Consider the following 15,466-nt stretch of genomic DNA (forward strand, 5'->3'; position numbering starts at 1 on the left):
GGTCTTATAGCCTTATGCTCCTGGACTGGCTGCCATCCGAGGCTAATGAGCGCAGCCTGCCCGCCCAGTTATACTGCTGGACACTGGGTTGTTCCTTGACATAGCAAACTCAGTGAGAACAGGGGCTCCCTGTGAAGGTGTTGCTCTGAGCGCAGTAGTGTAGGAAAGGCCGTATGCGAGTGACCTCCTGCACGGCAAACCAAACAGGGTCCTGCAGGGATCACTACCACTGGAAAGGAGAGGCAGTGGGAGATGCTTCACCCTTCTGAAGTGAGCAGAGCACCCAGTCCAGGACTCACATCGTCCCCTTGCACATACACACGTGTACAACTAAAGAAACCAGCTTTCCTCAGTGACCAAGGTGAAAAACACAGTACATATATTGTACAGCATGTAAAATAATACTAAGAGATTATAATAAAAATATTCTGTAGATGTACAAGTTGACATATAGTTAAATATACATCAGTATTGCTGTTACTGGCACTCTGATAAATAATGTGTACTGGGAGGTAGCAGGGTGCTCAGAAGTCTCTCTAGGGAAAGAAGCTGATACCTAGCCTAACAGTCTTGTACTGCGGTACCTTCTGCTAAACAGTAGGACAGAGAGATTGTGGGACGATGGGAGAGGTCCTTGATCGTGCTGAGAGATCTGCAAACACAGCTCTCCCGATATATTCAAAACACAGTGTTGTTTTAGGTTTGTACATATGTATGAGAAGATGGAAACTTTATGGCCACAGGGACGGAACGTACAGACTGCTTGGCTCTTTGCATCTTGTGCCTTGCATTAAGTAATGCTGTGGTTACACTACTCCCGCTTGCCAGCTGCCTGCATTCTGGGTTGGTTACCTCCCCAGCAAGGCTGCCGTGCCTTTATTAGCTGGTATCGGTCACACGCACATTGAATCATACACTGATGCTCTCTGTGTACAACTAGTTACAGCATTTTATAAATTCATGCAATAGCTATACGTGCCATCATGACTTATGTTTTTTTTTACAGGCAGATGAAAAGCGATGTGAAGAGCAGAAAGCTCAATAGGAGTTTCCAGAAGGGAAACTTTAATACAGGTCAGTGTTGGATAGATGCACAGGAACACAAACGGGGTTTTAAAAGCTTCTCCAATTCATACAATCTCCATGTTCAAGAGTAATTCCATGCTTTCAAAACTGGAATGCTAACAGTGTCCTGTTGTAAAAATGTATTTATAAACATAAGAGATTCTGCTGATCCTGGAAATCCAGAGCAACTCAAACAAAATGCTGGAGGAACTCAGCAGGTCAGTCATCACTGATGGATGGGAATAAACAGTTGATGTTTCAGGCCAAGACCCTTCATAAGGACTGGAGAGGAAGGGGATAGAAGCCAGAATAAAAAGGAATGGGGTTGTGGAGGATGAGTACAAACTGGCAGGAGGTGGGTGAAACCAGGTCGGGGGGAAGGTGGGGGAATGAAGGAAGAATCTGGGAGATGTTTGGTGAAAGAGGAATCTGATAGGAGAGCAGAGTGGACCACAGGAGAAAGGGAAGGAGAGGAGGCACCGCCAGAGAGAGGTGATAGGCACGTGAGGCAAAGGGGTGGGGGTTAAGAGGGGAGCCGGAATGGAAAAGGAGAGAAGGGGAAGGGAGAGAAATTACCAGAAGCTAGAGAAATTGATGTTCGTGTCATCAGGCTGGAGGCTACCAAGATGAAATACGAGGTGTTGCTCCTCCAACCTGAGAGTGACCTCATTCTGGCAGCAGAGAGGCCGTGGACTGGCATGTCGGAATGGGAAGTCCCATTTTAAACATATTTAATGGTGTCTTGAGGAAAAAGTTCAATAAACCAGTACTACTTAATGACAATCAGCTTTAAGGCGTTTTCCCATAGTGTCCATCATAATGTCCATCATAAACAAAGCAGGGCCAAAGAGGAAGCTTAAATACCAATGGAAATAGTTACGTGAGAATGGGGATTAACGAAAAGAGAAATGGTGCAGTGACAGTAAGCGTGGAGCTGGGAGGATTTCTAGCTGTGTTAGTATCGATCCAAGGGCAGATAGGAAAACTGGGGACAGCTAACTTTTGAGAATACACCAATGTATTGAATTGGGTCTTTGACGTTTCCAAAAGATTTCTTGCAAGTAGATTCCAGATGAGGTGTCGCATAACGTGGAAATGAGGAAAACATTATGCAGAAACTAGAAAGAATGACAGTTCATGAATCAAAATTGGATTTGTCCTGATTCGTTGAAGAGTTTGTGGAGGAAGGGCGTGATGTGTTAATGCTTTCACCCTTTATGAATGCTGGAACCATGCCTGTGGGTGGCAAATGTAATTTCAAAGTCCCAAACTTGGTAAATACTGCCTCTTCCATCAAAGGCTGTTGGTGATTTTGAAATCAAGTTATACAAGAGCACTGTGCACATAGCTGAAACAAGCATCTGAGGTATGCAGGTATAACAGGGTGGGGTCAGTGTAGCCTTGTTAACAGATTGCAATGTTAAGGTAATAACTTCAGGAGAAACGTGCTCTAATCTCTTGTGTTTGTAATTCAGGGATGCACTGCTGTGTATCTTTGATCACTGCTCCAGGCACGTATCTTGGCTCAGTCTTTGAGGCCACTCCCAATGCCCCTCTCTTTGAATTAACAAATGTCAGCTTCAAACATCGTCTGGAATTCCTGTTTCATTTTTAGTTCTACTTATAAACCTCCCACCGTTTCTAGGCTATTTTGCCTTGGTCTCTCAAGACAATAAAGTAATTCCCTTGGACATTTAACATCCTGTAATCACTGGGACCTTGCAGACGTCCCTCTGCTTCCTTTTGGATTTTCTTCACAAACGAGATTCTGCGGATGCTTGGAAATCCAAAGCAGTGCACACAAAATGCTGGAGGAACTGAGGAACAAACAGTCAACATTTTGGGTTGAGACCCTTCATCAGGACTCGAGTATTTTTTCAAATCCTTTTATTCATTTCTACACTCACTGGCCACTATATTAGGTACAGGAGTGGTTGTCCAGTGTGGTCTTGTGCTCTTATAGTCCATTCACTTCAAAGTTTAAAGTGTTGTGAGTTCAGAGATGCTCTTCTACACACCACTGTTGTAACACGTAGTTATTGTTGTCATCCTCCCCCTCCATCAGCATGAACCTGAATGATCATTCATTCTCCTCTGGGCTCTCTCATCAACTAGGTGTCTTTGCCCACAGAACTGCTGCTCACTGGATGTTTTTTGCTCCATTCTGTGTAAGCGGTAGGGACTGTCATGAATGAAAATCCCAGGAGACCAGCATTTTCTGATATACTCAGACCACCCCGTCTGGCACCAACAATGATTCCACAGTCAAAGTCACTTAAATCACATTTAAGACCATAAGGTACAGTATAGGAGTAGAATTTGGCCATTTTGCCCGTCAAGTCTCCTCGGCCATTCCATCATGCCTGACTTATTGTTCCCCTCATCCCCATTCTCCTTCTCCCCATAACCTGCAATGTCCTGTCTAATCAAGACCCTATCTGCCTCAATTACTTGGCTGCCACAAATTCATCACCCTCTAGTTAAAGAAATTACTTGTTGCCTCTGTTCTAAATCGGCGTCCCTCTATTCTGAGGCTGTGCCCTCTGGTGCTAGATTCGCCAACAATAGGAAACATCTTCTCCCCATCCACTCTGTCTAGGCCTTTCATTATTCCATAGGTTTCAGTGAGATCCCCCCTCGCCGCTTCAAGATGGAGTCGTTCACGACCCTATGCCCCATCTCTAAGTCTTTTCCTAGAGTCAGCTCGTGTTCTTCCTTTCCGGGTCCCCGTCCCTGATCTCCATGAGGCAGCTCTCCAGACACAGCAGACTGCCATGTCACTTGATCGAGTCCCAACCAGCTCCAATGGTTTCCGTAACACAAACAAGCCTGAGGAATCGTTTACCGATGCCATCTTGACCAGAACCCTGGCCAATGCCTTATATCATTGCTTTTGTATACTAGTGCTCTTGAAATAAATGGTAATACTACATTTGCCTTTCTCACCACCAACTCAACTTGCAAGTTAATCTTTAGAGAATCCTGAAGTCCCTTTGCACCTCAGATTTTTGAATATTCTCCCTGTTTAGAAAACAGTCTACGCCCTTTATTCCTTCTACCAAAGTGCATACCATACCCTTGCAGACACTGTATTTCACCTGCCACATCTTTGCCCATTGTCCTAATCTGATTAAGTGCTTCTGCAGCCTCCCTGTTCCCTCAAGGCTACCTGCCTCTCCACTTTGTCCACAAGGCCATCAATTCTGTCATTCAGTTCTGCAGCATACCACTGATCACCAGAAGCCAAACAGAAGAGACTCCTTTATTCCCACTCTTTGCCTCCTGCCAGTCAGCCAATGCTCTACCCATGCTAGTATCTTCCTTGCAATACCATGGGCCCTTATCTTTTCCAGCAGCCTCATGAGTGGCACCTTGTCGAAGTCCTGAAAATCCAAGCAAACAGCAACTACTGAATCTCCTTTCTCTACCCTGATTATTTTTCCTCAAAGAATTCCAGCGGATTTGTCAGGCAAGGTTTCCCTTTTAGAAAACCATGCTGACTTTGGCCTGTTATGTGCCTGCAGGTACCCTGAAAGCTCATCCTTAGCGATGAACACCCAACATCTTCCCAACCACTGGTCAGTCTAACTGACTTATAACTTCCGTTCTTCTGCCTCCCTACGTTCCTAAACAGTGGAGTGACGTTTGCAATTTTTGCCATTCTGGCGTTTTCTCTGAACAACAACTGAACCTCTTGACCATGTCTGCGTGCTTTTATGCATTGAGTCGCTGCCATGTGATTGGCTGATTAGGTATTTGCATTAATGAGCATCTGTTCCTAATAAAGAGGGCACTGAGTGTATGTCTGGTTTTGTTAATGAATTGGGAGTTTTCAATCATTTGGATGAAATACACAACTTGGAGTGCGCAGTCCGCAGTGTGTGAAGCTGCAGAATGTTGCACTGAGAGGGAAGCTCCCCAGATTTCCTGCCACTGAGAACATAGAGAAATCGGTCTGGTGATCAGATCCAGGTGTTGTTAGCTGTGTGTACCTGCTGCCTGACCCAGCAACCCAGGTGTACCATAATCTGTAAACGTTTATAACCAGCGAGAAGATTGTTGTCAGTGTTGAACCTAATTGTACTCTTCTGTCTTTGTTTAGATATCCACAAAATGTGACGAAACTTCACAAGAGCTCACACTTTGGGATCCTGCACGCGGTGCTTTATTCCTTAAAATACTGTACAGAACTTTCACAACCAGGCGGAAACAGTTTTAGTTTTCTTCTTGGAGAGTTTGTTTTTTTTTTGATTTACGAGTTTAGTGAAAAATCCAAAAAGGATTGTTAGTTTCTGTTCCTTGATGAACACTGTACAAATATTGTATAAATAGCTGTAATATATAAATGGTAATTCACCCTGGAATTTTTTTTAAAGACTCCAATGCTGCTCAGCCACAGACTCAGGTTTGATTACTACTTGTGTGTTATGTGTAATTTCTAGCGGTTAGCTCTTGGGTGTAACTGGTACCTGAATAAATGGACCAGAAAATGGCTACTGGGACTACAGGAATATTGATAGTGCAGCAGACTGTGAAATCGGTGGTTTGTTTTAATAAACCAAGCACTAAATCTTATTTTACAAACCCAAAGTTTTTCTTTTGAGAGCAAAATCAGTCAAGAATTAGAATCAAAAAAGTTCAGACTTATGACCGGAACCTCAACGATGACTTATTTGAATTCTATCTGAAACTAGAAACTAATTTCTTTAAATTCAGCGTTATATGGTCTAGAGTATGTTCTTGAGATTTTAATTCCAGTTCTCGAGATTTTAATTTTAAACTTTACTTTTAAATTCACAGGTTATAATTTGTTTATAAAAGGGCTTTAGAATGTAAATTATTTTAATGCTACTCTTCTAATATACTGCCTTTTAAGATGTTCCTTTGGCAAAACTGTACTGATATATACATAGAATATATTGTTTAAAAGAAAAGAAATGTAATTTGATCTAGACCATTAATTTTTTTTGCCCTGGTTTGATGGCAAAATAAATTCCCAATGGTGCATTTACACTGGGCTACATCTGCGTGCAGTGTAGCAGTTGCCTTTCTAGCATCTGAGGTGCTTCCGGTACCTTTACCGATTGTACGTCACTTTAAAAGTTTCTAGCTGCAGACAGAATTGAATCCTGAGAACATTAAAACTGAAACACACTCAAAACTGTGATACCAGCTATTTCAACTCTGGGCCTGTATCAGGAAGGCAAGGTTTTAAAAAAACTAATGTAATCCGTGTGATTATGGGAAAGTGTGTGTGCGTACGTGTGGTTCAGAGCTGTACTGAAGTGTGTTTAACTTTAATTGAGTTGGTTGAGAGGTGTTTGGGATGGAACAGCCATCTGCCCATGTTGTACTGTAGCATGTGAAATTTGTAGAATGTACGAACATGAAGTAAAGCTGAACAAAATGTATATAACGCAATGTGTTAACGCTTTTCCTTTCACAGTGCACTGCCATCATTCACATCTAAGCTTGGTAACAAACAGAGTAACCACTTCCGTATCCTCATTAAGACCATAAGACAAAGTAATAGAATCAGGCCATTCAGCCAATTGAGTCTGCTCCACCATTCCACCATGGCTGATTGATTTTTCCCTCTCAACCTCATTCTCCTGCCTTTTCCCTGAAACCTTTGACGCACTGACTAATCATGAAACTATCATTCTCCACCTTAAATATACCCAATGAACTTGGCTTGCACAGCTGTCCATGGCAATGAATTCCACAGATTCACCATCCTATGGCTAAAGAAATTTTTCTTCATCTGTATTCTAAATGGACGTCCCTCAATTCTGAGGCTGTTCCCTCTGGTTCTACACCCTCCCGATATAGGAAACATCCTCTGCACATCCACTTTATCCAGACCTTTCAATATTTGAAATACAAAAGCTAGCTAGCCAATAATATTAAAGAGGATACTCAAAGGAGAGCCAAGAGTGGATATCGGACTGCTGGAGAAGTAGTAATGGGGGACACGAACATAGTGGACGAACTGAATAAATATTTTGCATCAGACTTCAATGTGGAATCACTAGCAGTATGGTGGAAGTTCCAGTTGTCAGGAGGCATGAAGTGTGTAAAGTTACCATAACTAGAGAGAAGGTTATTGGGAAACTGAAAGGTTTGATGGTAGTTAAGTTACCTGGTCAGATAGTGTACACCTCAGGGTTCTGAAAGAAGTGGCTGAAGAGATTGTGTAGGCATTGATAATGATCTTTCGAGATTCTAGATTCTGAAATGGTTCTAGAAGAATGGAAAATTTCAAATGTCACTCCACTCTTCAAGAAGGGAGAGAGGCAGAAGAAAGGAAACTATAGACCAAGTAGTCTGACCTCAGTGATTGGGAATATGTTGGAGTTGATTATTAAGGATGAGATCACAGGATGCTTGGAGGTACATATAAAATAGGCCATAGTCAGCATTGTCTCCTCAAGGGAAAATCTTGCCTGACGGATCTGTTGAAACTCTTTGAAGAAATAAGAAGCATGATAGACAAAGGAGAATTGCTTGACATTGTGTACTTGGATTTTCAGAAGGTCTTTGACAAGGTGGCACACATGAGGCTGCTTAACAAGCTACAACCACATGGTATTACAGGGAAGATCCTAGCATGGATAAAGCAGTGGCTGATTGGCAGGAGGCAAAGAGTGGGAATAAAGGGAGCATTTTCTGGCTGGCTGCTGGTGACTAGTGGTGTTCCACTGGGGTCTGTGTTGGGGTCGATTTTGTTTGCTATATGTGTCAACGATTTGGATGATGGAATTGGCTTTGTTGCAAAGTTTGCAGACGATATGAAGATAGGTGGAGGGGCAGGTAGCTTTGAGGAAGTAGAGAGGTTTCAGAAAGACTTGGATTAGAAGAATGGGCAAAGAAATGGCAGGTGGAATACGGTGTTGGGAAGTGTATGGTCATGCACTTTGGTAGAAGAAATGATGGTTGACTTTTCGAAATGGAGAGAAAATACAAAAAAATCTTAAACACTAAGGGACCTGGGAATCCTTGTGCAGGATTCTCTAAAGGTTAATTTGCTGGTTGGGTCTGTGGTGAGGAAGGCAAATGCAATGTTAGCATTCATTTCAAGAGGATTAGAATATAAAAGCAAGGATATAATGTTAAGGCTTATAAAGCACTGTTGAGGCCTCATTTGGAGTATCGTGAGCAGCTTTGGGCCCCTTATCTTCGAAAAGATGTGTTGAAACTGGAGGGGGTTCAAAAGAGGTTTACAAAAATGATTCCAGGATTTAATGGCTTTTCACATAAAGAGCGTTTGATGGTTCTGGGCCTGTATTCTATAGAATTCAGAAGAATGAGGGGGTGACTTCATTAAAACCTATCGAATGGTGAAGTGCTTTGATAGAGTGGATGTGGAGAGGATATTTCCTATGGTGGCAGTGTCTAAGACCAGAAGACACAGCCTTAGAATAGAGGGTTGTCATTTTAGAAAGGAAATGAGGAATTTCTTTGATCAGAGAGTGGAATTCTTTGCCACAGGCAGCTGTGGAGCCCAGGTCTTTATGTATATATAAGGCAGTAGTTGATAGATTCTTGATTGGTCAGGGCATGAAGGGATACGGGAAGAAGGCAGGAGATTGGGACTGAGAAAAAAAATGGATCAGCCATGATGAAATGGTGGCGCAGACTCAATGGGCCAAATGGCCTAATTCTGCTCTTGTATATTATGATCTTATTTGATAGGTTTCAATTAGATCACCCCTCATTCTTCTAAACTCCAGTGAGTACAGGATCAAATCCATTAAATGCTCCTCATATGTTAACCGTTTCATTCCTGGGATCATTCTCATCACCCTCCTCTGGACTCTCTCCAGTGCCAGCACATCTCATAGCTAAGGGACCCAAAACTGTTCATAATTTAAAAAAGTACTCAGTATGGTTTGACCAATGCCTTAAAAAGCCTCTGCATTACATCCTTGTTTTTGCATTCTAGTCCTCTTGAAATGAATGCTAACATTTCATTTGCCTTCCTTACCAACGACTCAGCCTGCAAGTTAACCTATGGGGAATCCTGGATGAGGGCTCCCAGGTCGCTCTGCACCTCTGATTTCTGAATTTTCTCCCCATTTACAAAGTAGTCCTTGCCTTTATTCCTTTACTAAAGTGCATGACCATGTACTTCCCTACATTATATTCCATTTGCCACTTTGTTGCCCACTTCCCCAGTCTAAGTCCTTCTGCAGACACCCTGCTTCTTCAACACTACCTGCCCTCCCACCTATCTTCGTATCATCTGCAAACACATTCAATCGTCCTGCTACGTTATTGTTGTTGCTCCACAGATACATAACAGTTCACGTTTCAGATTTTCAGTACTTTGATTTTATCTGTCAATAGCCCTAATTTGATTTTGACACAATGCTTGTGTTTTGCTATTTAAAAGCAAAATATTGCTAGCAATTTAAACAGGTTAAACAGGTTGATGCTATTTCATCACCTTAAAGCATCTCTCTCCCTCCTTCCACACACATGCGACTTTAGCTTCAGAAATAAAACTTTATTCTGTCTCATATGATTAAAACTTGCAAATATCTTGTTATAAAAGAACAATTTGGGTGTTATGGTTCATATAGGCTTCCTCAAAGTAATTGTTTTAATGTTTAGACAGTGAAAATACTTTGTTATTTTAGAAAATGGATCGTGTTCAATTCTTCCTGCTGAAGATTGGTAGTGTTGCCATCAAGTGTAGGAGTTACCTTGTGTTAAGAATTTCAGTATTGAAAATGGGTTTAATTCCTCAGATGAGCCAATGACAGAGAACAGTATCAACATCTCATTCCTATGGCTGTTCTGAGAATCAGTAGATTGTGAGACGCAGTGAATTTCTGCTTTTGTAGTGGTTGCCAGGCACTGGATACCACTGAAGCATTAAGGCAAAGTGCAACTTGGACTAACTAAATATGAACATGCAAAAGCTTAGTGAGGTTGGATTGGCTGCATTGGGTTTCAAGCTGTACCAGTGTTAGGATAACAAAGATAAAAGAGACCAGCGTTATAGCAAAAAAAAATGTTTAACTCAAATGTCCAACAAAAACTTTTGGAAAAAATGAGGTGCCATTTTGTTTTCCCAAGATGTCACCGAGCTGCCATCTCTGTTGAGATGGTGGTTCAGACTTAGCTGTTTGTTGTTTTTAAGTCTGTAGGGATAGTTTTGGATACAGAGAGGTCAGATTAGGGTCCGTGTGTTAGGGAGGAAAGGGACTTGTGTAGTTTTGTTGTGTTCTGGTGACATGGCAGGCATGCTACACTGTGTGGTGACGTGTACAGGCCACCTGCAGCACACCCCTAGGTTGTGTTGATTGTTAAAGCTAATGACACATCTCACTTGTATGTCTTGACACGCGTGATAAATAAATGAATCTGAATATATTCCACCTTGCATCTCCCAGAATGGTACAACTGTATTGTTGGCTACACAATTGTCATAAGATGTGGAGACAAACCAGTCTTTCTTGGACCTGAACAATTGGATGTAATGGTAGCGTAGTGATTTGCACCACAGTATTTACAGCTTGGGGCATCGGAGTTCAATTCCAGTGTCTTCTGTAAGAAAATTTGTATGTTCTCCCTATGTGCAGGTGGATTTCCTCCCATGGGCGAAAGACTCATTATTTCGTAGGTTAATCGGTCAATGTAAATTGTCTAGTGGTTAGGCTAGGAGGGCCTGTTCCACACTGTACCTCTAAATAAATAAAAATAATAAAAGAAACTATCTGCTCATCCCACTGACAAGCAAAGTAATTTCACCCCACTATAGAGTACAGACCATTGTGATGAGACAATGGCCAAACCAATTCCGGCCCGCAGAGATGCACACTTGATAAATACATCTGAATCTAATTGCAATAGGTTTTATTTCTACAGGCCATTAACAATAGTTTAAACATGTATGGTAGGGTTAGTATCCGTAAAACAATCTGTACAATATTTACACATAATTTAAAAGGTTTAAATTTTTAAACAATTACAATACAAATATTTTTGCAATTGCACTAAGAAAATAAATATACAATTTTACCATGTTGTAGTGCAGATTATATTAAATAAAGTTCTTGGAAAGAACTTTTGGTTCCAATTCCTCTTCATGCCAAAAACATCACTGACAAATCTCTAGCTGTAAGAATGATTAATGCTCTCTTGTCTATGTTTTTATTCGTTCTAAGAACTTTTTATCAGTATAGCTGTTTATATCAGTCACATTCTTGGACTTGAAAATTAATACTTGATTATAGTTTTGACTATAGATAAAAGGTGATGGAAAGTAGTGTCTCTTAGTGTAGATGCAGCCACTTTTCAGACCCAGCCATGCCTGCTCCTGCGCTCTGGCCCCAGACCAGCTGAGGTATTTGCCCTGACATCTTGACCCCCACCCACCCCACAGAAAGAACTTTGCGTGCAAAAGTTTCTTAAAGTAGAATTTCACACAGCTGCATGTGGCTTCTGCTAAAAGTTTGTGTTTTAAAACACTTTAACATGAGACTTCTCTATAGACATAGACAGAGAAATGTCCAGGAGCAGGTAACGTCCTTCATTTCTTCCATTATAAAGCTTCCAAAGACTGGTGTGTTTCATAGAGATGAGCACCTGCGAGCGTGGATACAGTTATCTGCGTGCTTACTTCTTGTTGGCTATTCTTCTCTTCCTGGTGGCCAACATGTCATAGAAGGGGTCTTTGCTGATACTGGCTCTGGAAGCACACAAGGATGAAGTTAGTAAAAACCGCCGAGAGGATCCCCAGGGTCTCCCACCATTTGTGACATTTACCAGGAGTGCTGTAGATGAAGGGCCCGAAGCATTGTTGAGGATCCCGACCACCCATCCCACAATCTCTCTGACCCACTAGCATCAGGACCCATCCCACTATCTCTCTGACCCACTAGCATCAGGAAGGAGGGACAGGAGCATCAAGACTAGGACTGTCAGACTGGGTAACAGCCTCTTCCCTCGGGCTGTGAGACTAATGAATACCCTGCCACCACCAAGGTCTCGTCACTGGGATAGCGGGCTGTTTACTGTTTACCTGTGCATTTCAAATTGTATTTTATCATTTATGTGCTGTGTGGTCCAAAGGAATGTTATTTGGTTTAGTTTTATATATGTTTAGTCAGATGACATTGAACTTAAACTAAACCAACATCAGAGTCTGCAATCTCACTGAGGTCAGGACATACTTGCCTGAGCAGAGATCGTTAACACTCAAACCGCTGGAAATCTCCAGCAGCATTCAGGCCGGCACAGTAGCATAGCAGTTAGCGTAACACTTCACAGCGCCGACGATCAGGGTTCAATTCCCGGCAGTGTCTGTAAGGAGCTTATACGTTCTCCCTGTGACCACGTTAGGGCTAGGGAGGAGTTGCCGCTGAAGTGTCGTGACACTTGACAGCTGCTCCCAGCAAATTCTCACACTGCATTGGTTGTTGACACAAATGATGCATTTCACTGTCTGTTTAGATGTACAAGTGATAAAATATATCTACTAAAATAAAGCTATTGGTTGTTCAATAAAATAAAAGCATAGTAGTCTTAACTCTGCCGTGAATGGTTCCAAGCCCGGCTGTGAAAGGAGGAGGGAGCACCAGCAACCCCATCCCTTTAAACCCAGAGCTTAAAAAACGCCAGCAGAAGCTCCAAAGCCCTCATCCCTGAGGGAGGAAGGATCTCCCTAGGGACACATTGAAAGACACCTAGGGACAATTTGAAAGTCTAGCCCAGGACAAAAGACTCTGTCAGTGGCCTATGCCCCAATTGGGGTGATGGGCTTAAGTAAGTCAGTAATGGTAGCCAAACCAGAATGTAGGCAGCTGACAAACTGGGGAGTGGTGTCAATGCTAGGCTCAAAATGCAAACAGTCAAGCAGTCTATGCTCCAACACTGCAATTCGACCTCACGTATCTACCCAAATCTAAAATGCTGTTGCATCAAATGCCAAGTGCCATTTGATTACTTGTTCCAAGAGTTTTCCGTATCCTTGGCCCAAAGCACACCACACACCCGCAGGAGACAGCTACAGGTAGTCACATACTTGATTGATTTGATCCATTCTTCTTTCTCCTCGGGGGTTGGCGCTGATATTCGATAAACAACGTGGTTCCCTTCGACCACTCGGCCATCCGCTTCGGTCTTGCAGGCTTTGATCACCTGGCCTTTGTGACTGGGATTGAAAAGCTCAAAGCAGTTCTGCAGAGGGAAAAAGAAAAGACAGCATTAGAGCCACAGGTCACAAAAGCCAGCACGTCAGATCTCCAAGATCCAAGTGACTAATGATCCAAACAAAAGAGATTCTGAAGATGCTGGAAATCCAGAACAACACATACAAAATGTTGGAAGACCTCAGCAGGTCAGACACCATCTATGAAGGGGAATAAACAGTTGACATTTTGGGCCAAGACACTTAATTGGGACTGGAAAGGAAGAGGGAAGAAGCCAGAATAAGAACGTGGAGGAGGGGAAGGAGTACACGCTGGCAGGTGAGAAGTGAGGGGGAAAGCGCGAGGGGACAAATGGAAAGGGCTAAAGGAGGAGGAATCTTTTATGTGAGGAGAGAGGGCCATGGGAGAAAGGGAAGAAAGAGGCACCAAAGAGAGGTGAGAAAGAAACAGAATGAGGAATGGAAAGAGAGAGGAGGGAGAATAATAGGGATCATTATCCCAGTGTCTGAAGGCAGCATGAACCACCAAAGCAGCTTGAGGATGTAACAAGACACATTCACACTGTAAGAATAACCAATGTGCAGGAAAGCTTACTTCAGGATGGGACAGATATCGAACCCCATGAGACTGAAACTTTTCAAATTCTGGAAGTCCTAGATAAAGAGCCCCAAGTTCTGAGAGCTTATTGGAGATTTATTTTTAAAATAAAAGACACTGTCTGAAGGAATAATGTTTAATTGAACATTAATGCTGCAATTTATTAAGGATATCTGTGAAAGATGAATTAAAGTGGGACCGTGGGGTAAAAGCCAGCTATTCAAGGACCTGCCGGAGTTTCACAGTTTACCCAGAGAGCGAGGGCTCGTGTTATGTAGAGAGTCATAGAGCACTACAGCACAGAAACAGGCCATTCAGCCGAACTGTTATTCTACCTAATCCCACTGACCCAGACACAGACCATATCACTCCATACCTCTCCCATCCATGGACTTATCCAAACTTAAATGTTGAAATCGGCCTCACATCCATCAATTCCACTGGCAGCTCTTTCCACACTCTCACCACCCTTTGAGTGAAGAGGTTCCCCTTAAATATTTCACCTTCCATTCTCATCCTCAGAGGAAAATGCCTGTTTGCATTTACCCTGTCTATACCCCACATAATTTTGTATACCCCTATCAAATCTCCCCTCCTTGTCCTACACTCCAGGGAATAAAGTCCTAGCCAATTCAGCCTTTCCCTACACCTCAAGTCCCAGCAACATCCTTGTAAACTTTCATTGTGCCCCTTCAACCTTATTGATATCTTTCCTGCAGGAAGTTGATTGGACTAGGTTGAATAACAGTTCAGCATAGACTAGATGGGCCGAAGGGCCTGTTTCTGTGCCGAGTGCTCTATGACCACGGCCCAGATGACACATTACTCATAACTCAATACCAGGAGGGTTAGCACAACACTATTACCTGTCAGGGCATTGGAGTTCAGAGTTCAATTCCAGCAAGTTTGTGACTTCCTTCCCACATGTACATGGGTTTCCTCCTACAGTCCAAAGGCGCATTGGTTATAGTATATTGTCCTGTGATTAGGCGAGGGTTAAGTCAGTGGATTGCAGGGCAGCCTGGCCAAAAGGGCCTGTTCCACACGATATCTCCAAATAATATAAAATAAAATTACTCACTGGCTTTCGAGGATCCTCTACTTCACGGATGCTTAGATTCTCCAAAGGGATTATTCCTCGAGGTTCTTTGTCCTGAGGTTAAAAATATTTATTTCAGCAACTTGATAGGCAAATTCCAGTCACCAGTGGCATGGTCCCACAAATCTCACTTAACCAATGCAGACCCAAGCACTGGGAAGCTCACAGGATGCACTCCATGCAGTAGCAGCCTCGCCCCACACCAGTAACAGGCTGGTCAAACACCTCCACTGTCCTGCTCCGCAGGCGACACCAACCAACGTCTTATACACCTCTATCAAGTCACCTCTCACCCTCCTTCTCTCCAAAGAGAAAACCCCTAGTTTGCTCAACCCATCCCCATACAGCAGGAATAAAAATGAAAGATTTCAGAAGTTCTAAGTTGTAAGTGTTGTAAGTAATTCGAGGCATAGTTCAAGTGGACAGTCATACACTTATCCCATGGTGTTAATTGCTAACACAAAGGGAACATAATTTTAAGGTGATTAGAGGTGGTAGAGGCAGATACATAAGGTACATTTAAGAGATTCTCATATAGGTACAT

General features: G+C 42.6%; 2 protein-coding genes across 7 annotated transcripts in view; one reads left to right on the forward strand and one right to left on the reverse strand.

Moving 5' to 3' along the window:
* Positions 1-6,573, forward strand: part of usp42 (ubiquitin specific peptidase 42) — an 88,382-nt gene extending 81,809 nt beyond the window's left edge. Inside the window, exons 19-20 of one of the 3 annotated variants that reach the window (XM_072269148.1) lie at positions 1,007-1,074; positions 5,168-6,573. In XM_072269148.1, the coding sequence (XP_072125249.1) occupies positions 1,007-1,045 (39 nt within the window). In that variant the 3' untranslated portion in view covers positions 1,046-1,074; positions 5,168-6,573. The remainder of the gene's footprint in view (positions 1-1,006; positions 1,075-5,167) is intronic. The other 2 variants (XM_072269147.1, XM_072269149.1) reach the window with 2 other exon arrangements.
* A 4,341-nt stretch (positions 6,574-10,914) lies between these two features.
* Positions 10,915-15,466, reverse strand: part of cyth3a (cytohesin 3a) — a 119,103-nt gene continuing 114,551 nt past the window's right edge. For all 4 annotated transcript variants that reach the window (XM_072269153.1, XM_072269154.1, XM_072269151.1 and 1 more), the window contains 3 exons: positions 14,905-14,976; positions 13,100-13,254; positions 10,915-11,764 (listed from right to left, as the gene is read on the reverse strand). In XM_072269153.1, coding sequence (XP_072125254.1) covers positions 11,692-11,764; positions 13,100-13,254; positions 14,905-14,976 — 300 coding nt within the window. In that variant the 3' untranslated portion in view covers positions 10,915-11,691. The remainder of the gene's footprint in view (positions 11,765-13,099; positions 13,255-14,904; positions 14,977-15,466) is intronic.

The sequence above is a fragment of the Mobula birostris genome, chromosome 9 (genome assembly GCF_030028105.1).
Source record: "Mobula birostris isolate sMobBir1 chromosome 9, sMobBir1.hap1, whole genome shotgun sequence".
In the NCBI taxonomy this organism is placed as follows: Eukaryota; Metazoa; Chordata; class Chondrichthyes; order Myliobatiformes; family Myliobatidae; genus Mobula; species Mobula birostris.